The sequence below is a fragment of the Carcharodon carcharias genome, chromosome 37 (assembly GCF_017639515.1).
Source record: "Carcharodon carcharias isolate sCarCar2 chromosome 37, sCarCar2.pri, whole genome shotgun sequence".
Classification (NCBI taxonomy): Eukaryota; Metazoa; Chordata; class Chondrichthyes; order Lamniformes; family Lamnidae; genus Carcharodon; species Carcharodon carcharias.
In genome coordinates, this window is record NC_054503.1 from 6,759,953 (window position 1) to 6,781,914 (window position 21,962).

Genomic DNA, 21,962 nt, shown 5'->3' on the forward strand with positions numbered 1-21,962 from the left:
GTCAGTGTACAGATATCTCCTAGATAGAGAGGGACTGAGAGACACCAGTCAGTGTACAGATATCTCCCTGAGAGAGAGGGACTGAGAGACACCAGTCAGTGTACAGGTATCTCCCTGAGAGAGAGAGAGGGACTGAGAGACACCAGTCAGTGTACAGATATCTCCCTGAGAGAGGATTGAGATTAGCTGCCTGCTCCTGTCTAACCCCCAACCTGATGCGCGCTTTATGATCTACGATACAGACACCCGTAGAGATATTGGAAGGTTTTATTTATTAATAATAATAATAATAATAATAATTTTTTTTAACCTCTTTTAAAAACATTCTTTTCCCTACAAAATGGCAATATGCTCAGACAGGGCCAGCTCAGTAAAGTCTGCGTGTCCTGTTTGACCCCGAGCGCCCTTTGCCTGACCGGGAGCTGGCCGGAAAGGGTCATGCCGGGCGACACGGGCCAGACGGCAGGCGAGGAGCCCACTCGTTCTGCCTCCTCAGCAGTCATCGCACGTTTACAGGCACAGAGTTCACGTGGGTAGGAGCCTCTTCCGGTCAGCGGCTGATCTCAGCGAGGCGTGGGTCCCCAGCCGCCATTCACCGTTCTGGCTTCTCCCCTCCCCGCCCCCCCCACCCCCCCCCACCCCACCCCCCCCCACCCCCCCTCCACCCGCAGCTCGGTTGGCGTGGACGGCGACGATGAGACGTAACGTTGCCAGCCGTTCAGGGTCGCCCCAGGGGTCCACAGGAACGAGAAAAAGAAATCGACCTCCGGCGCCAGGCTGCGAACGGAACCACTCGTGGAGGTAAAATCCTGGGCGGTGAAGGGAGAGGAGGGTGCGGTTGTAAAATAAGTAGGTGATTTTACTTTCTTTTCGCTATTTGGTATAAAATGGCTTTTCGACCGAGTGGGGCGGTTGCAGGCGGAAGGTCAATCCTCCAGGAACACAGCCACAAGGAGTTAGTAACCCACCTTAGCATCGACTTGCCGCATACCGCCCGCGCATCCTAGCTCGGTGGGGTGGTGACGATTTTGGTCCATATCTCTGTGTCCAAGTCAATCAGGCTCTCGTCTTTCGTTCCTGGCGACGGCAGCCGCTCGGCGGAGGGGTCAGAGGTCAGTCCGGGAGGCGGGCAGCTGGAGAAACCGGCTCTTTCCACTGCGGTGCTGAAGGGGTCGGAGGTGGGGGGCGGGAACGGGCAGAAGGCGGCTGCGTCTCCGGGGCTGGCGAAAGGGTTGTAGGGCCCCGGGGGGCACAGCCGGGTCGAGGGCACCGCCCTCGGAAGGGGGTCGGCGAAGGGGTTCGTCGGGTGGGGGCGTGCCCGCAGCCCCGGGGTGCTGAAGGGGTCGGGGGTGAGCGGCGGGCTGCCCGCAGTCCGGCCCAGATCACACGTGCCAGCGGAGACGAAGCTCCAGGGGTCGATCCTGGCTCGTGTCCGGGAGGGCCGAGGCCTGGGGAGGGCGCTGGTCTTGGGATGCTCCGTCCGGAGCCAGGGCCTCCGGTGGGGATGGTCGGAGGCAGGCGGTAGTCCGGCGCCATCCCGATCCTGCGCGGTCCCGGAAGCGAAAGGGTTTCCTGAAAGGAACGGAGGGAACGTTAGAAACAGGAGCCCACTTGGCCCCCTCGAGCCTGCTGCCCCATTCGGTATGATCACGGCTGACCTTCGACCTCAATTCTACCATCCCGCCCTATCCCTTAAATATCAAAAAAAAAATCATTCGATCTCAGTCTTGAACACACCCAATGACGGAGCGTCCACAGCTCTCTGCGGGAGAGAATTCCAAAGGTTCACTACCCTCGGAGTGAAGAAATTTCTCCTCGTCTCCATCCAAAATGGCTGACCCCGTTATCCTGAGACTACGCCCCCATGTTCTAGAGTCTCCAGCCAAAGGGGCGGGGGAATTGGGGGTGGTGCGGTGGCGGGGTGGGGGGAACAGTCTCTTATCTACCCTGTTAAGCCCCTTTCAACTAGATCATTTCTCATTCTTCTAAACTCCATAGAATATAGGCCTGGCCTACTTAATCTCTGCAATAGGAAAATCCGCTCGCCTCAGGAACTCAGTTGAGTGAACCTTTGTTACACTCCCTCTGGGGCAAGTGTATCCTTCCTTAGTTAAGGAGACCAAAGCTGCACAGTACTCTAGTTGTGGTCTCGCCAGTGCCCTGCGTAATTGTAGTAAGACTTCTTTATTCTTGTACTCCAATTCCTTAGTAATAAGAGCTAATGTCCCATTTGTCTTCCTGAATGCTCATTCTCCCTGCAATAGAAAGGGAGGGAGATGAGGCTTGGACTGACCATTGCTGATTTATATCCCATCCTGTCCCCCGCCCCCCCCCCACAGATCCGATTCCTGCCTCTCAAAGAGTGTTGGGCGGCTTCACTACCCCACCCCGGTGCCTGGCGGCCATGTGTGAGCCCAGAGGGCGAGGTTAATCGACCGTGGAGGCCATTGCAGCTTGCTGCCCCTCACCCAATGCGCTGACTCTCCTGGCGGGTCTCACTGGGACTATGATCCCTGAGGGAGATTCGTCCCTCAACCCCAACAATCCGCCACTCCCGAACATCTCCACATGGGACCTTTTGGGGTGTAGGACACAGCGACTGAGGCCCCTTCCATGAGCAGATTGTGGTGCTACCCCCGACCCCCACCCCTCCCCCCACTCACCTGCAGCCTCGGTGCAGATCTCCGCCAGCCTCACTCCGCCGCCATGTTTCCTGTCCCTCCGCGGAGTCACCGGGGGTCCTGACAGCAGCTCGCCGGCCACCGCCAGGCCCTGGCCTCTGACCCGGCCGGCCTCCGGACTGACCGGGAGCTCCGGCCGGCCGCCCTGGGCCGGGCCCTGGTCTCCCCCGGCCTGGGGGGGCTCGGGGCCCCTCAGATCCACCGGCGTCCCGGCGGGGAAGCAGATCAGGTCGCCGCCATCCTGCTCCTTGCGCGCCTTCTTGCGGTGCGTGACCTGGGGCGAGCTCTGGCTGCTGCGGGAACCCCCAGCCTCGGCCTCCGGCAGGCGCAGCCTCGCCAGGTCCCATCCCAGCGCCACGGACGCCAGCACGGCGGCGCCGCCCAACAGCGCCCGGCCCGCGGTCTTAAACTCCTGCCGAGGGGGCTCGTCCAAGTCATCGCCGCTCCTGGCATCCTTGTACCCGTCGTGGCTGGCGTGAGGTAGGCAATCGGCAGAGCCGCTGTCGATGGAAACCAGGACCCCGTTCCTGGCGTGGTCACCTACAGTTTATTTTCAAGGAAGGAGACAGGAAGTCAAAGGAACGAACTTGGAGAGCAGCGGGTTGGCCTGTTACTGTCACAGATGCTCCCCTGGCCTCTCTCTCCACCCCCCACCTCCCCCGCACCCCCCCCAACCACCACCCCCCCGCCCCCCCCACCCCACTCCCTCCACCGGTTTAAAGTCACGCCAAACCCCGCTTCCCAACGCGCACCGAGTCCCGTTCCCCTTGCGGCTGCTGGGCTACACCGGCTCCCAGGCCCACAACGGCCTGCCTCGCTTTTCGCTAGGCCGAAGCCTTTGGCTGACTGGGCCCTGAACTCTGGAATTCCCGCCGCAAAACTTCCTCCCTTCGAGGTGCTCCTTTAAAAGCTCACTCGTCGTCACCTGGTCCCACGGTCACCTCACGGGGCTGAGACAATGTGGTCGCAGTGAGGCTGTGGGGATGGCGGAGGGGTGGTGGGTGCGGTGTTGTGTGGGGGGGCGGGCGGCGGTGGGATAAATATTGGCCGGCAGGTCCAGTGAGAACACCCCGGAAATAGCGGCCCTGGCACCTTCCGCATCCACCCAGCCGGGCGGACGGGGCCTGGGCTTAAAAGTTTCGTTCAAAGGTTGGCACTTCGGCGAGGGCGGCGCCCCCCTCTCAGGTCTGCGCTGGCAGGGCCGGCTCTGGATTACGCGAGTAGAAGCCGCGATTTTCCTGCTTGGGCGCGGCGTTCAGACTCCGCGACCCACACTGAACCGCGGCTGGCAAAGAGGGCCCAGCCAGGACCCAGATTTGATGCCTTTTCCGCGGCTCAACGTACCTGAGATAGTGCCTGCAATCAAGCTTGCTAAGGAGAGAGTCGGCCCTTCATTCTCAGTCTCTGCGCTCCAAATGTCCGGTCGGGGTCTTAGCCTGAGGGTGAAACACTTCAGTTAGACTCAACACCGTAAATGACCAAAACACCGCAGGCAGCACCACTGTTCAAAGGTGCGCTCTTTTATCTTGAACTCTAGGCGTGGGACTTGGTTGGCAGACGTACTCTGGTATCTGCTTAACACTTGTTTATTAGTACTCATTTAAAGAGGTTAGAGAGTAGGCATGTTACTCCCAGTCCAACCTCTCCCCCTCTCTCTCAAGAGTCTAACACTGATGTCAGTGACATATCATCATCTATGTCATACATTAGCATATCCCATCTCTTAACCCTTTATACCACCACCGCCACCATATTTCTACCTGAAGCTGGCAGGATGGTGTCACAAAATGGCCACATTCGCCCAGATACAGATAAATAATTTAACCTAACTTTTGCAGATTATTTCGATTCTATAGGGATCAAAGAGTATGGGGAGAAAGCGGGAGCAGGCTATTGAGTTGGATGATCAGCCATGATCATAATGAATGGCGGAGCAGGCTTGAAGGGCCGAATGGCCTCCTCCTGCTCTTAGTTTCTATGTTTCTAAGTATTGATGTACAATCTCATTCTCGATACAAGTTCGTGGCAGGATCTATTGTGTTGTTGATTTAACCCAGTTGTGGAACACATCTTGCTTCCCTTGCATCTCTAACAGTCAGCTTCTCCTCCCGCTGTTTTCCAACTTAATTCCAAATATTCCCAATTGTTTACCAACAGGGAATGCCCACCTTTCGTCAGCTGGGACTTCCCAGAGTTTGGCCGAGTGGTTTCCCCAGGTGCATCCCGGTCCCCTCTCTCCTTTCCCACATTCGTCCATATCGGAATTTTCAGGGCCCCAGGCCGGACTCCTGCTCCATGCCCCATTGGGCTGGTTGGGAATCACTGCAACAAAATAAGGACAGAAGTCATTTATGGGAATGGGGAGACGGGAGACAGAGAGAAAGAGATAGAGAGAAAGAGATGGATGGAGTGCATGAGAAACAGAATGTGAGCAAGAGAGGAATGGAGGCCATGAGGCCATGCAGGCAAACAGATGGAGAAAAAGAGACTGAATTGAGTTGGGGAGGGGGATGAGTGAGTTAACGGGACACAGTGAGTGTTTGAGTTGACGGGACACAGTGAGAGTGTTTGAGTTGACGGGACACAGTGAGAGTGTTTGAGTTGACGGGACACAGTGAGTGTGTTTGAGCCGACAGGACACAGTGAGAGTGTTTGAGTTGACGGGACACAGTGAGTGTTTGAGTTGACGGGACACAGTGAGTGTGTTTGAGCTGACAGGACACAGTGTGAATGTTTGAGTTGACGGGACACAGTGAGAGTGTTTGAGTTGACGGGACACAGTGAGAGTGTTTGAGTTGACGGGACACAGTGAGAGCGTTTGAGTTGATGGGACACAGTGAGAGTGTTTGAATTGACGGGACACAGTGAGAGTGTTTGAGTTGACGGGACACAGTGTGAGTGTTTGAGTTGACGGGACACAGTGAGTGTTTGAGTTGACGGGACACAGTGAGAGTGTTTGAGTTGACGGGACACAGTGAGTGTGTTTGAGCTGACAGGACACAGTGAGAGTGTTTGAGTTGACGGGACACAGTGAGTGTTTGAGTTGACGGGACACAGTGAGAGTGTTTGAGTTGACGGGACACTGAGTGTTTGAGTTCACGGGACACAGTGAGAGTGTTTGAGTTGACGGGACACAGTGAGAGTGTTTGAGTTGACAGGACACAGTGAGTGTTTGAGTTCACGGGACACAGTGAGAGTGTTTGAGTTGACGGGACACAGTGAGAGTGTTTGAGTTGACGGGACACAGTAAGTGTTTGAGTTGACGGGACACAGTGAGTGTTTGAGTTGACGGGACACAGTGAGAGTGTTTGAGTTGACGGGACACAGTGAGTGTTTGAGTTGACGGGACACAGTGTGAGTGTTTGAGTTGACGGGACACAGTGAGTGTTTGAGTTGACAGGACACAGTGAGAGTGTTTGAGTTGACGGGACACAGTGAGTGTTTGAGTTGACAGGACACAGTGTGAGTGTTTGAGTTGACGGGACACAGTGAGTGTTTGAGTTGACGGGACACAGTGAGAGTGTTTGAGTTGACGGGACACAGTGAGTGTGTTTGAGCTGACTGGACACAGTGTGAATGTTTCAGCTGACAGGACACAGTGTGAGTGTTTGAGTTGACGGGACACAGTGAGAGTGTTTGAGTTGACGGGACACAGTGAGTGTGTTTGAGTTGACGGGACACAGTGAGAGTGTTTGATTTGACGGGACACAGTGAGTGTTTGAGTTGACGGGACACAGTGAGTGTTTGAGCTGACAGGACACAGTGAGAGTGTTTGAGTTGACGGGACACAGTGTGAGTGTTTGAGTTGACGGGACACAGTGAGAGTGTTTGAATTGACGGGACACAGTGAGTGTTTGAGCTGACAGGACACAGTGAGAGTGTTTGAGTTGACGGGACACAGTGAGTGTTTGAGTTGATGGGACACAGTGAGAGTGTTTGAGTTGACGGGACACAGTGTGAGTGTTTGAGTTGACTGGACACAGTGTGAATGTTTGAGTTGACAGGACACAGTGAGAGTGTTTGAGTTGACTGGACACAGTGAGTGTGTTTGAGTTGACTGGACACAGTGTGAATGTTTGAGTTGACGGGACACAGTGAGAGTGTTTGAGTTGATGGGACACAGTGAGAGTGTTTGAGTTGACGGGACACAGTGAGTGTTTGAGTTGACGGGACACAGTGAGAGTGTTTGAGTTGACGGGACACAGTGAGTGTGTTTGAGCTGACAGGACGCAGTGAGAGTATTTGAGTTGACAGGACACAGTGTGAGTGTTTGAGTTGACGGGACACAGTGAGAGTGTTTGAGTTGACGGGACACAGTATGAGTGTTTGAGTTGATGGGACACAGTGAGAGTGTTTGAGTTGACGGGACACAGTGAGAGTGTTTGAGTTGACTGGACACAGTGTGAATGTTTGAGTTGACAGGACACAGTGAGAGTGTTTGAGTTGACTGGACACAGTGAGTGTGTTTGAGTTGACTGGACACAGTGTGAATGTTTGAGTTGACGGGACACAGTGAGAGTGTTTGAGTTGACGGGACACAGTGAGAGTGTTTGAGTTGATGGGACACAGTGAGAGTGTTTGAGTTGACGGGACACAGTGAGAGTGTTTGAGTTGACGGGACACAGTGAGTGTGTTTGAGCTGACAGGACGCAGTGAGTGTGTTTGAGCTGACGGGACACAGTGAGTGTTTGAGCTGACAGGACACAGTGAGAGTGTTTGAGTTGACGGGACACAGTGAGAGTGTTTGAGTTGACGGGACACAGTGTGAGTGTTTGAGTTGACGGGACGCAGTGAGTGTTTGAGCTGACAGGACACAGTGAGTGTTTGAGTTGACAGGACACAGTGAGTGTTTGAGTTGACGGGACACAGTGAGAGTGTTTGAGTTGACGGGACACAGTGAGAGTGTTTGAGTTGATGGGACACAGTGAGAGTGTTTGAGTTGACGGGACACAGTGAGAGTGTTTGAGTTGACGGGACACAGTGAGTGTGTTTGAGCTGACAGGACGCAGTGAGTGTGTTTGAGCTGACGGGACACAGTGAGTGTTTGAGCTGACAGGACACAGTGAGAGTGTTTGAGTTGACGGGACACAGTGAGAGTGTTTGAGTTGACGGGACACAGTGTGAGTGTTTGAGTTGACGGGACACAGTGTGAGTGTTTGAGTTGATGGGACACAGTGAGTGTTTGAGCTGACAGGACACAGTGAGTGTTTGAGTTGACGGGACACAGTGAGTGTGTTTGAGCTGACAGGACACAGTGAGAGTGTTTGAGTTGATGGGACACAGTGAGTGTGTTTGAGCTGACAGGACACAGTGAGAGTGTTTGAGTTGACGGGACACAGTGAGATATTTGAGTTGACGGGACACGGTGAGAGTATTTGAGTTGACGGGACACAGTGAGAGTGTTTGAGTTGAGTATTCTGACTCCATATTGGATTAGCTGTCAGCATTTCTGCGAGTTCTGCTTACACTGAATCGCCCTGAGCCGTGGGACGAAGGATGAGATGTTGGGTGAACTGGAGCCGACTTCAAACAAGCCTTTCTTCTTGTTGAGCACTGGAGATGCTTGGACAGTGAGCTTGTGCTGGAAATCTGTCTCGGATAGATCACCAGAAGGTGGGTGAGAATCTACAAACACCACTTAAAAGGGAAAGTCAACATTAAACAGTCTTTTAAAAGGAACAAGCACCAGCGCAGGGACTGATGACGTTTGAGGGCAATTACCAATTGCAGCCATACCAGAATGAACTGGTAACACGGTCAGTCCACTGAACCACACCTGGCATACCCAGGAGACTGTGGTTTGGCACAGACAGATTGGATGCTGTCCAGGTTTGGCACTGACCAATTGGAAGTGACCTGTGGTTTGGCACTGACTAATGGGAAGGTGTCCGTGGTTTAGTACTGACCAAAGGGAAGCTGTCTGCAGTTTGGTACTGAGCAATGGGAAGCTGCTTGCCATTTGGTACAAACCAATGGGAAGGTGTTTGCAGGTTGGTGCTGACCAATGGGAAGGTAACTGTGGTTTGGTACAAACCAATGGGATGTTGTCTGCAGTTTGGTACTGTCCAATAGGAAGGTGTCTGCAGTTTGGTACTGACCAATGGGAAGGTGTCTGCCGTTTGGTGCTGACCAATAGGAAGGTGCCTGCAGTTTGGTGGTACTGACCAATGGGAAGGTGTCTGCAGTTTGGTACTGACCAATGGGAAGGTGTCTGCAGTTTGGTATTGACCAATGGGAAGGTGTCTGCAGTTTGGTACTGACCAATGGGAAGGTGTCTGCAGTTTGGTACCGACCAATGGGAAGGTGTCTGCAGTTTGGTACTAACCAATGGGAAGCTGTCTGCAGTTTGGTACTGACCAATGGGAAGGTGCCTGCAGTTTGACACAGACCAATGGGAAGGTGTCTGCAGTTTGACACAGACCAATGGGAAGGTGTCTGCAGTTTGACACTGACCAATGAGAAGGTGTCTGCAGTTTGGTACTGACCAATGGGAAGGTGGCTACAGTTTGGCACCGACCAATGGGAAGGTGTCTACGGTTTGGCACTGACCAATGGGAAGGTGTCTACTACAAAAACAAAAACAGAAATACCTGGAAAAACTCAGCAGGTCAGGCAGCATTGGTGGAGAACAGCACAGTTGACGTTTTGCATCCTCATGACCCTTCAACAGAAGTAAGTAAAAAACTTTTTTTTTAAAACTTACTTCTGTTGAAGGGTCATGAGGACTTGAAATGTCAACTTTGCTCTTCTCCGCCGATGCTGCCTGACCTGCTGAGTTTTTCCAGGTATTTCTGTTTTTGTTTTTGTTTTGGATTTCCAGCATCCGCAGTTCTTTGTTTTTATCAGGAAGGTGTCTACGGTTTGGCACTGACCAATGGGAAGGTGTCTACGGTTTGGCACTGACCAATGGGAAGGTGTCTACAGTTTGGCACTGACCAACGGGAAGGTGTCTGCAGCTTGACACTGACCAATGGGAAGCTGTCTGCAGTTTGGTACTTACCGATTGGCCGGCTGATGCGATGACCGTCTTTCACCTTCAGTTTGTTCTTCTTAAACGTGCCCTTCCTTTTCTTCACGTTGGGCTTCTCTGCGTTCATCTGGTAGATGAGGAGACTGAGCTCGCGCTCGAAGACATCGCGCTCCCACTGCAGCAGGGCGTGCTCCCGTTGTCGCAGAGACTCCTCGTGTGACTTCTGCTGCAGGGCCGCCCTCTTCAACTCCTCCTCCCGACACAGCAGCTCCTGGAACACAGGACGGAGTCGGGGGAGAGGGGTCAGCGCTGCGCACTCACCCACGCACAAGCACTGCTGTCGTACAGCACCCCTTTCACACCCCCCCCCCCCACCCCCGCAACCGACTTCACCCTCTGGGTCGCTCGGCGGGATATTCAGCCACGGAGTGCATCGCGGCCTGATGCAGCCATGGCGACCAAGTGCATCCACGCAACGCCTTTAACAGCGGACGCATCCCTATCCGACATCAGCACCGGTTCACCGACGGGTTCCACCGGTGCGCTGTGCGCTCTCTCGTCACCCCTCCCTCTCAGGGTCGCCAACCCTCCAGGACTGGCCCGGAGCCTCTGGGAATTGAAGATCAGTCTCCGGGACACTGCTGGGCGCAAACCCTGGAGAAAAATCATCGGGGGCGAGGGAGGGGCATGAAAAAAAATTGGGGTTTTTTTTCCCTTTAAATTGTCTTTGAACATTCCTCTGTACCAGATATAAAAATATCAAAAATGGGTGAGGGGGTGTAGTGGGGGGGCGGAAGGCTTCTTGGCCAACAGTCGAGCGTCACCCAGTTAGGGTGATGAGTCTTTTTGCTTTCCAGTTGGCGGAGGGAATGGCAGGACATCAAGAGGACGGCCGACTAATGGCTGGAGCATGGGAGGCAAGCCATGTCTCAAAGCCTCCAGGAACAGGTTTGATCACAGTCGGCGTCCCTGAGCGCTATGGGCCATGAATGGCGGTCCACTACGCAGCACGCACCCCCTTCCCTCCCTTCCCCCACCCCAAACACCACCCCCCCCCACCCCGCCCAACCCCGGTACCTTCTCCTTGGCCCGCAGCTCGTTGAACATTTCTTGGATCTCCAGCTTCCAGTCTTCCTGCATGGAGTGAAAGGATTCCTGGGGTACCTCCAGCAGCACCTGCTCCTCGATGGCCGTCAGCTGCTCCAGGATGGAGGCAAACTGCGGCCGACGGTGAGGGTCCTCATCCCAGCATTCTGCAGGCGGGGGGGTGGGGGGGCGGGGTGGGGAGGAGGAGCGGGTCGGGGGAGGAATGAGAATTTTAGTTTGTTTTCTCTCCGGCTCCCCATTCCTGTCAGAGTGCAGCAACAACTTGCCTTTAAACGGCACCTCCAGTGGACTGAAACGTTCCAGGGCTCCCAGGCAAAGATATTTTTTATATATACATATTATTCATTCATGGGATGTAGGTGTCGCCGGCCAGGCCAACATTTATTGCCCATCCCTAATTGCCCTTGTTCCGAGGGCATTATTTAAGAGTCGACCACATCGCTGTGGGGTCTGGAGTCACATGTAGGCCAGACCGGGTAAGGAGGGCAGATTTCCTTCCCTAAAGGGGACATTAGTGAACCCGATGGGCTTTTTACGACAATCGGCGACGGTTTCGTGGTCGTCATCAGACTTTTAATTCCAGATTTTTACCGAATTCCAATTTCACCACCTGCCGTGGTGGGAGACACTGGGTCTCCGGGATACGAGTCCAGTGACAATACCACCACCGCCTCCCCCAAAAGGTGGAGAAAGCTAGAAGGACTTGCCCTGATGTGGCTCCTTTCACAGCCGCCGGGCGTCTTGAAGCTCTTTACAGACCAAGTAAGGACTTTTTTTTTTTGTCGTCCCAGGGTTGTAGTCGACCTCGCAATGCAGCAAGGGCCGCGGCTGTAAAGTGCACAGCAGGATCCCACAAGCTGCAATGTGATAATCACCAGATGACTGGGGTTTATTTTTTTTTCCTCTTGCTACGTTGACTGAGGGGCAACTGCCGGCCCCAGAATAGTGGGGAGAACTCCCAACACCACCCCCACCACCCCCCCACACCCCCCAACTTTTCTTTGAAATAGTGCTGTGGGAGCTTTTACATCCACCTGACCATACAGTCGAGGGCCTCAGTTTAGCATTTCATCCGAGAGACGGCTCTAACTGAGGACGGAGTGCACCCCCCCCCTCAGTACTGCTCTGAAGTGTCAGCCTCGAATTTTAGGCTCAAGCCCCCCCACCGGTGTGGGACTTGAACCCCGACCCTTGTGATTCAGAGGTGAGAGTGCAACCCACTGAGCCATGGCTGACACTCCATCGAACCAAATTTCATGCCCAAGGAAATCTTAGGGACCGCTGGCCAAAGGTTTGGTGAAAGAGCTAAAATTTTAAGGTGTGTCTGAAAGGAGAGAGGGAGGTGGAGGGGTTTAGGGAGGGAATGCCAGAGCTCAGGGCCCCCAGGCAGCTGAAGGCACGGCCGCCAATGGAGGAGCGATGGGGAATCGGGGGTGGGGGGAGGGGCAAGCGGCCAGATTTGGAGGTACGCAGAGATCTTTTTCTGTATTCTTTCATGGGATATGGGCGTCGCTGGCAAGGCCAGCATTTGTTGCCCATCCCTAAATGCCCCTTGAACTGACAGGAAACCCGCTTCCCCTAGCAGAGAGGTTGGGGGGGGGGGGGATTGGGCACAGATTTAAGATGATTGGTCGAAGGATTAGAGGGGACATGAGGGAAAACTTCTTCACCCAGAGGGTGGTGGGTGTCTGGAACTCGCTGCCTGGTTTGGTGGTGGAGGCAGAAACGCTCAACTCATTTAAAAAGTACCTGGACCTGCAGCTGAAATGCTGTAAGCTGCAAGGCTACAGACTGGGTGCTGGAAGGTGGGATTCGAATGGGCGGCTAGTTTTTATTATTTTTTGGCTGGCGCAGGCACAATGGGCTGAATGGCCTCTTTCTGTGCTGTAAACTTTTCTGTGGTTCTTGCTTGGCCATTTCAGGGGGCAGTTAAGAGTCAACCACATTGCTGGGGGGGGGTGGGTCTGGAGACACATGTAGGCCCAGACCGAGTAAGGATGGCAGATTTCCTTCCCTAAAGGGGCGTTAGTGACCCAGATGGGTTTTTACAACAATCGATAACGGTTGTCATGGTCACCATCACTGAGACTAGCTTTCAACTCCAGAGTTATTAATTGAATTTAAATTCCACCAGCTGCCGTGGTGGGATTCGAACCCGTGTCCCCAGAGCATTGGTCTGAGCCCCCGGATTACTGGTCTGGTGACGTTACAACTACGCCACCGTCTCACACTAGAGGGTTTCAGAGGGTTGTAGAGCTGGAGGAGCTGGGGTGGTGAGGGGGCCATAGGGAGGATTTGAAGTTCGAGGACGAGAATTTTAAATCAGGGTGTTGCTGGACTGGGAGCCAGCATAGGTCAGCGAGCATGGTGGGGTGGGGTGATAGGGGGAACGGGACTTGGTGCAAGTTAGGACAGCGGGCAGCAGAAAAGATACCAGGTCAAAAATTCTGGGACAAAATCCTGGAGCCCCCTCCCTAACAGCACGGTGGGTGTACCTACACCACACGAGGACTGCAGCGGCTCAAGAAGGCGGCTCACCACCCACCTTCTCAAGGGGCAATGAGGGATGGGCAATAAAGGCTGCGGCCTAAGCCAGCCATGTCCAAGTCCCCGTGAATGAAGGAATGAATTAATGTAAAAAAAAACTGGGCTGCCACACTCCCGGCTGGTGCTGTACGCCCTGTGGCCCTCACATGTACACGCCTCCTGTGTGTAAACCTTTCACGCCAGCTAAAAGGTTGCGACTGACTCCCACGGAGTTGGGGACCAGAGAATTGGGGCAACACCCTCCCCCCCCCACCCACCCACCCCCAACCCCACCCACCGCCGCAAGCGAAGCAAGAACCAGGGGCCTTGCCTCCCGGTTTGGAAATGGGACAGTTTTTGCTTTGCGTGCACTCACCTGCCATTAGCTGAGCAAACGGTTCCGGGCAGGTCGAGGGAATGGGCAGGGTCAGCTTGTTGACAGCCACTCCGTAGGCGACTGCTAGTCCATCGATCCCCCTGTAGGGGACCTCTCCAGTTAACAGCTCCCACAGCAGCACCCCGTAGCTGCAGAGAGAACAAGAGGCAAGCCATCAACAAGAACGGACTTTACAAGAACTGGCATTCACCTGCGGCCTTCAACCGCAAGTAAAAAAGTCCCCGAGGTGCTTCGGCTGGAGGGTAAATCGGACAGATTTTGACCCCGAGCCGCATAAGGAGGGACCGGCGACCAAAAACTCGGTCAAAGAGGTCGGTTTTAAGGAGCATCTTCAAGGAGAGGGGTGGAGGGAGGTTTAGGGAGGGAGTTCCAGAGCTTTGGGCCCCCAGGCCGCTGAAGGCACGGCTGCCAACGGTGGAGCGATGGGAAATGGAGGATGCCCAAGAGGCTGGAATTGGACTGAACACCCCTCTGCAAGACCCTGCCCAGAAAACCACAGAAATACCCCAGCTGGAATCAGCTACCAGCTCAACATGGCTGCCCAGCTTATCCCGACAATATCCCCTCCGCCCCTCCCCCATACAACTCATTCTCACCCTCTCCGCGTGCGCGTGAGCTTCCTTCACGTTGTCTCACCCTCCCCGCAACATAGGTTCAAACACCCATGCCAGAGATTTGAGAGTCCCTTTATCCAGGCCAATACCCTCCTCTGCCCCGGTACAGTACTGAGGGAGCGCTGAGGTGGTGCCTAAGCTCCTTTACAGACTCATAGACGTCAACAGTACAGAAGGAGGCCATTCAGCCCATCGTGTCCTCGCCGGTCAAGAAAGATCCATCTACACGAATCCCATTTTCCAGCGTTTGGCCCATAGCCCTGGAGGCTATGGCAACGCAAGTTAATATCTAAATACTTCTTAAATGTTACGAGAGTTTCTGAATCAACCACCCTTTCAGGCAGTGAGACCCAGACTCCCACCACCCTCTGGGTGAAAATATTTATCCTCAACTCCCCTCTTAGCCTTCTACCTCTTATCTGAAATCTATGCCCCCCTGGTTATTGACCCCTCGGCTAATGGAAAAAGTGCCTTCCCATCCACCCTATCTATCCTCTACATAATCTTACACTCCTCTATCAGGTCCCCTCTCACTGCTCCAAAGAAAACAGCTCCAGCCTATCCGATCTTTCCCCATAGCTCAGACCCTCCAGACCAGACAGCATCCTGATAAATCTCCGCTGCACCCTCTCCAGTGCAATCACATCCTTCCTGTAACGTCGTGACCAGAACTGCACACAGTACTCCAGTTGTGGCCTAACCAGCATTTTATACAGTTCCAGCATAGCCTCCCTGATCTTGTATTCAATGCCTCGGCTGATAAAGGCAAGTATCCTATATGCTTTCTTAACCACCTTATCTATCTGACCTGCCACCTTCAGGGATCTGTGGATATGTACACCTCTGATCTTCAGTACTTTCCAGGGTCCTACCATTCATAGTGTAATCCCTTGCCTTGTTAACCCTCCCCAAGTGCATTACCTCACACTTTTCCAAGTTGAATTCCATTTGCCGCTCTGCCCACCTGACCAGTCCATTGATAACCTCCTGCAGTTTATAGCTATCCTCCTCAGTATTTACCACCCTGCCAATTTTCGTATCATCCGTGAACTTCTTGATCACACCCACTACATTTAAGTCCAGGTCATTTATGTACACAACAAACAGCAAGGGCCCCAGCACTAAGCCCTGTGGAACCCCATTGGAAACAGACTTCCAGTCACAGAAACATCCCTCTACCATCACCCTCTGCTTCCTGCCTCTCAGACAATTTTGGATCCAACATGTCACTTTGCCTTGGATCCCATGGGCTCTTACTTTCTTGACCGGTCTGCCATGAGGGACTTTATCAAAAGCCTTGCTAAAGTCCATGTAGACCACATCAAATGCATTACTCTCATCAACACTCCTGGTTAACTGTTCAAAAAATTTGATCGAATTTGTCAAACATGACCTTCCTTTAACAAATCCATGCTAACTACCCCTGATTAATCCGTGTCTCTCCAAGTGCAGATATACTCTGTCCCTCAGAATTCTTTATAGTAACTTCCCCACCACCAAGGTTGGCCTATAATTTCCTGGTCTATCCCTTCCTCCCTTTTTTAATAATGGGACAACGTTAGCAGTCCTCCACTTCTCTGCCACCTCACTTGTGGCCAGAGAGGGTTTGAAAATTACTGCCAGGGCCCCTGATATCTCTTCCCTTGCCTCCCTCAACAGCCTGGGATGCATCTCATCTGGGCCTGCTGATTTATCCGCTTTTAATTTTGCTAAACCCGCTAGTACCTCCTCTCTCTCTCTATGTTAATTTCCTGTAATATCTCACAGTCCTCCACCCTGATGTCTATACCTGTGTTGTCCTTTTCCATTGTGAAGACCGACACAAAGTATTCACTGAGGACTGTACCCACGTCTTCTGGGTCCACACACAGGTTACCTGTATGGTACTTAATTGGCCCCACTCTTTCCCTAGTTATTCTCTTGCTCTTTATATATTTTTTAAAAACCCTTTGGGTTTTCCTTTATTCTACCCACCAATGCTTTCTCATGCATTCTCTTAGCTTTCCTAATTTCCTTTTCAAGTTCCTCTCAGCACTTTTTATGCTCCTCTAAGGACTCTGCCGCATTGAGCCCTCAGTATCTGCCATAAGCTTCTCTTTTATTCTTAAGCCTAACCTTTATGTCCCTTGATATCCAGGGTTCTTTGGACTTGGTCCCCCCCTTTGTTTTTACGGGAACATATTTGCCCTGTACTCTCGCTATTTCCTCCTTGAATGCCTCCCACTGCTCTGACACAGTTTTATCTGCAAGTAGCTGCTCCCAGACAACTTGGGCCAAATTACACCTCATGTTAGTAAAAATTAGCCTTTCTCCAGTTTAGAACTTTTATTCCTGGCCCAACCTTATCCTTTTCCACAACTATCTTAAATCTAACTGAGTTATGGTCACTATCTCCAGAATGCTCCCCTACTGATACACCTTCTACCTGCCCAGGCTCATTTCCGAATATTAGGTGCAGAACTGCCCCCTCCCTTATTGGGCTTTCTACGCACTGGCTAAAAAAGTTCTCCTGGATGCAACTTAAGAATTTTGCTGCCTCCCTACCTTGCATCTAAAACTATCCCAGTTAATATTTGGGTAGTAAAATTCCCTACTATTACTGCATATTATTTTTACACTTTGCTGAAATTTGATTAAATATTTGATCCTCTATCTCTCCCTGACTGTTTGGGGGCTTACAGTACACACCCAACAGTGTGTTTGCCGCTTTTGTGTTTTTTATTTCTACCCATATGGTCTCATTTGATGATCCTTCCAAGATAACATCCCTCCTCACAGCTATAATTAACTCCTTGATCACTATTGCAACCCCTCCCCCCACTCTTCTATCCCCCTCTCTATCTCATTTGAATATCCTATAACCAGGAATGTTGAGCAGCCAATCCTGCCCTTTTAACCAAGTCTTGGTCATAGCTATGATGTCGTACTCCCACATGCTTATCTGTGCTCTCAGCTCGTCTGTCTTATTCCTCAGGCTCTTTGCATTAAAATATATTCAATTTAGCCTTGCTAAGCTCACTTCTTTCTTTTCTAGCCTATGTTTCCTCTGCCTTCCAGACTCACTTACCAGCGTTTTAACTTCTAATTCCATCTCAGCTTCTCTCCCCTCTGACCTACTTTTCAGGGGTCCTACCCCCCCACTGCCAACTTAGTTTAACTCCACCCCAACAGCATTGGCAGACCTCCCCACAAGGATGTTGGTCCCGTTCCTGTTCAGATGTAACCGGTCCCACTTGTACAGGTCTCACCTCCCCTGGAAATGGTCCCAATGCCCCAGGAATCTAAAGCCCCCCTCCCCCCACTCCTGCACCGTCTCTCCAGCCATGCATTCATCTGCTCTGTCCTTCTGTTCCTATACTCACTACTGGTGTGGCACCAGGGGTAAGCTGGAGATTACTACCTTTGAAGTCCTGCATTTCAATTTCCTACCTAACTCCCCAAAGTCTGCTTGCAGGACCTCATTCCTCTTTCTTCCTATGTCATTGGTCCCAACGTGGACCACGACATATGGCTGTTCACCCTCCCCCCTCAGAATATCCTGCAGTCGTTCTGTAACATCCCTGACCCTGGTCCCCTGGAGGCAACATAGCGTCTTGGAGTCAAGTCTATGGCCGCAGAAGCACCTGTCTACTCCCCTCGCGAACGAATCCCCTACCACTATTGCCCTTCCACACTTCTTCCTCCCCCTCTGAGCAGCTGGACCATCCACAGTGTCATGGCCTTGGCTCTGGTTGGTCTCCTCAGAGGAACCGTCACTCTCACCGTTTTCCAAGGCTGAAAAACAGTTTGTGAGCGAGATGCACTTGGGGAATTCCCTCACTACCTGCCTGGTCCCCTTCTTCTGTCTGGTGGTCACCCATTCCCCTCTCTGCTTGCACTTCCTTAAGCTGCGGGGTAACCACATCCTGAAACGTGCTATTCAGGAGCCTCTCGGCCTCGTGAGTGCCCCCTGGTGCCCCCAGCTCCCGCTCAAGCTCCAAAGCCCGGAGCTCGAGTTGCTCCAGTCAGAGGCAGCTCCTGCACACATGGTCATCCAGACCGCCAGGAGTGTCTAGGGTTTCCCACGTAGCGCAGGATGTGCAAATCATGGTACTGAGCTCCCCAGACATATCTTAATTAAATAAGACATGGACCCTTGCTTTTATCTTACCCTTACTCCTACTTGAGCATAGACTAGACGCTAGATCTTCTAGATAGACTAGATCCTCTAGGTGCTGCTGACTGCCTGTCCCAGAGTCCTCCTCTCACACTCTCCTCTAGGTGCTGCTGACTGCCTGTCCCAGAGTCCTCCTCTCACACTCTCCTCTAGGTACTGCTGACTGCCTGTGCCAGGGTCCTCCTCTCACACTCTCCTCTAGGTGCTGCTGACTGCCTGTCCCAGAGTCCTCCTCTCACACTCTCCTCTAGGTGCTGCTGACTGCCTGTCCCAGAGTCCTCCTCTCACACTCTCCTCTAGGTGCTGCTGACTGCCTGTCCCAGAGTCCTCCTCTCACACTCTCCTCTAGGTGCTGCTGACTGCCTGTCCCAGAGTCCTCCTCTCACACTCTCCTCTAGGTGCTGCTGACTGCCTGTCCCAGAGTCCTCCTCTCACACTCTCCTCTAGGTGCTGCTGACTGCCTGTCCCAGAGTCCTCCTCTCACACTCTCCTCTAGGTGCTGCTGACTGCCTGTCCCAGAGTCCTCCTCTCACACTCTCCTCTAGGTACTGCTGACTGCCTGTGCCAGGGTCCTCCTCTCACACTCTCCTCTAGGTGCTGCTGACTGCCTGTCCCAGAGTCCTCCTCTCACACTCTCCTCTAGGTGCTGCTGACTGCCTGTCCCAGAGTCCTCCTCTCACACTCTCCTCTAGGTGCTGCTGACTGCCTGTCCCAGAGTCCTCCTCTCACACTCTCGTCTAGGTACTGCTGACTGCCTGTGCCAGGGTCCTCCTCTCGCACTCTTTAGGCTGGACATTAAGGATCACCAAGGCTCCTTAGGCAGCACCTTCCAAACCCACGAGTGTGACCACCGAGAAGGATAAGGGCAGCAGAAACATGGGGACGCCATCACCTGGAAGTTCCCCTCCAAGCCACTCAACATCCCGACTTGGAAATATATCGCTGTTCCTTCACTGGCTTCACAACAAATGCCAGTGGTCTTTGAAAAGTCGGAGATAAATATTGACCAGGGACACTGGAGGAGGAATTCAACTGGGTTCTTCCAGAGGGTGACTGTTGGATCTCTGTACACCTGAGAGAGGAGGCAGGGATGGCCACTGGGTGATGGTTTGCTAATATGCTCGGCCATTTCAGAGGGCAGTTGAGTCAACCACATTTGCTGTGGGTCTGGAGTCACATGTAGGCCAGACCGGGTAAGGACGGCAGATTTCCTTCCCTAAAGTGAACCAGATGAGTTTTTACGACAATCGATGATGGTTTCACGGTCACCATTACTGAGACTAGCTTTATATTCCAGATTTATTAACTGAATTTAAATTCCACCAGCTGCCCGTGGTGGGATTTTAACCCATGTCCACCAAGCCTTAGCCTGGGCCTCTGGGTTACTACACCAGTGAAATTACCACTATACAACCATCTCCCCTAAAAGATACACTGCAGCGACTCACCAAGGCTCCTTCGACAGCACCTCCCAAACCCACGACCACTACCATCTAGAAGGACAAGGGCAGCAGACACATGGGAACACCACCACCTGGAAGTTCCCCTCCAAGCCACTCACCACCCTGACTTGGAAACATATCACCCGCCGTTCCTTCACTGTCGCTGGGCCAATTCCTGGAACTCCCTCCCTAACAGGACTGTGGGTGTACCTACACCACATGGACTGCAGCGGCTCAAGAAGGCAGCTCACCCCCACCTTCTCAAGGGGCAATCAGGGACGGGCAATAAATGCTGGGCCCAGCCAGCGATGGCCGCGTCCCGTGAACGAATAAATAAAAAATCCCCTGCCCCCCACAGTACTCTCTCGGTACTGGCCCTGTGAGCAATGGAAGGGGCTGCCTTTGCAGAGCAGGGCCCGAACCCTCAATGTTTGGGCAGGGAGGTGCTGGTAACACGCGCCAATGTCTCACCTCCACACATCGCTTCCTTTCGAAAAGGTAGAAGTCTTGATGACCTCGGGGGCCATCCAGGCATAGGTGCCCGCCGTGCTCATCTTGGTCGTCTTGTGCCACTCACGGGCAAGGCCAAAATCTGTGATCTTCAATGTGTTGCCTTCCATGTTGTCGTCATCGATGGGCTGTGACAATAGGACTGGAGACACAGAGTGCGAATGATTGTGAGCAGTAGCCTCAGCTACTTACACTCTATATTAATGACTTAGACAAAGAGTAACGTAACTAAGTTTGCTGACAACACAAAGCGAGGTGGGATGGTAAGCTGTGGGGAGCACACAGAGAGGCTGCAAAGAGATGTAGACAGGTTAAGGTTTCTTATTATTTATTCATGGGATGTGAGTATTACTTGCTAGGCCAGCATTTATTGCCCATCCCTAACTGCCCTCATTCAGAGGGCATTTAAGAGTCAACCACGTTGCTGTGGGTCTGGAGTCACATGTAAGCCAGACCAGGTAAGTTTCAATGGTTTCGTCAAATTCCACCATCCGCCGTGGTGGGATTTGAACCCTGGTCCCCAGAACATTACCCTAGGTCTCGAGTACTAGTCCAGCGACAGTACCACTACGCCAAGTGAGTGGGCAACAAGATGGCAGATGGAGCATAACATGGGGAAGTGTGAGGATATCCACTCTGGTCGTAAGAATAGAAAAAGAATATTTTTTAAAAGGCGTGAAACGTGTTGGTGTTGATATTCAGAGGGACTTGGGTGTACCTGTACACGGAACCCAAAAGGTTAGCATTCAGGCACAGAAAGCAATGAGGAAGGCAAATGGCGTGTTGGCCTTTATTGCAAGCAGACTGAAGTACAAGAATAAGGAAGTCTTGCTACGATTGTAAAGGTCTTTGGCGAGACCACACCTGGAACACTTTGCACACTTGTGGTCTTCCACATTTAAGGAAGGACATACTTACATTGGAGGCTGTACAGCACAGGTTACACTAGATTAGTCCCTAGCTTGAGGGGAGTTGTCCAATGATGAGAGGCTGAACAAATTGGGTCTATATTCTCTGGAGTTTAGAAGAATGAGAGGGGATCTCATTGAAACGTACAGGATTCTGAGGGGCTTTGACAGGGTGGTTGCTCAGAGAGTGTTTCCACTGGCTGGAGGAATCTAAAACACAGGGACCTAGTTTCAGGATAAGGGGCTGAGATGAGGAGAAATTACTTCACTCAAAGGGTTGTGGATCTTTGGAATTCTCTACCCCAGAGAGTTGTGGATGCTCCAGCGCTGAATACGTTTAAGGCTGTGGGATAGACAGAATTTGCTGTCTCAGGGAATTGAGGGATATGGGGGAGCGGGTGGGAACGTGGAGTTGAGGCAGCAGATCAGCCATGATCGTATTGAATGGTAGAGCGGGCTGCATGGGGTATCCAACTGTGTGGAGCATCACCATCAAACCCAATCCTGTCCTTGCTCTTGCTCAGCTTGTGTAATAGCCCACTCTCTTGGTCTGTCATCGGGAGGGACATGAGTTTTTAAAAAAAAAGTTTTATTCCTCTTCCCCCATTTGCCCGGGGTAAACTTCAGTTTCAGGGAGCAGATATTAACAGT

The 21,962-nt window shown here is 52.5% G+C and overlaps 1 protein-coding gene across 1 annotated transcript in view; it reads right to left on the reverse strand.

The window, feature by feature from the left end:
- Window positions 1-671: 671 nt before the first annotated feature.
- The window catches only part of LOC121273009 (mitogen-activated protein kinase kinase kinase 11-like), a 70,486-nt gene continuing 49,195 nt past the window's right edge, over window positions 672-21,962 (reverse strand). The window contains exons 2-10 of the mRNA XM_041179942.1: window positions 20,365-20,545; window positions 13,661-13,809; window positions 10,729-10,904; window positions 9,682-9,922; window positions 8,148-8,270; window positions 4,850-5,003; window positions 4,026-4,117; window positions 2,664-3,221; window positions 672-1,572 (exon numbers count right to left, since the gene is read on the reverse strand). Of these exons, the coding sequence (XP_041035876.1) occupies window positions 1,004-1,572; window positions 2,664-3,221; window positions 4,026-4,117; window positions 4,850-5,003; window positions 8,148-8,270; window positions 9,682-9,922; window positions 10,729-10,904; window positions 13,661-13,809; window positions 20,365-20,545 (2,243 nt within the window). The 3' untranslated portion in view covers window positions 672-1,003. The remainder of the gene's footprint in view (window positions 1,573-2,663; window positions 3,222-4,025; window positions 4,118-4,849; window positions 5,004-8,147; window positions 8,271-9,681; window positions 9,923-10,728; window positions 10,905-13,660; window positions 13,810-20,364; window positions 20,546-21,962) is intronic.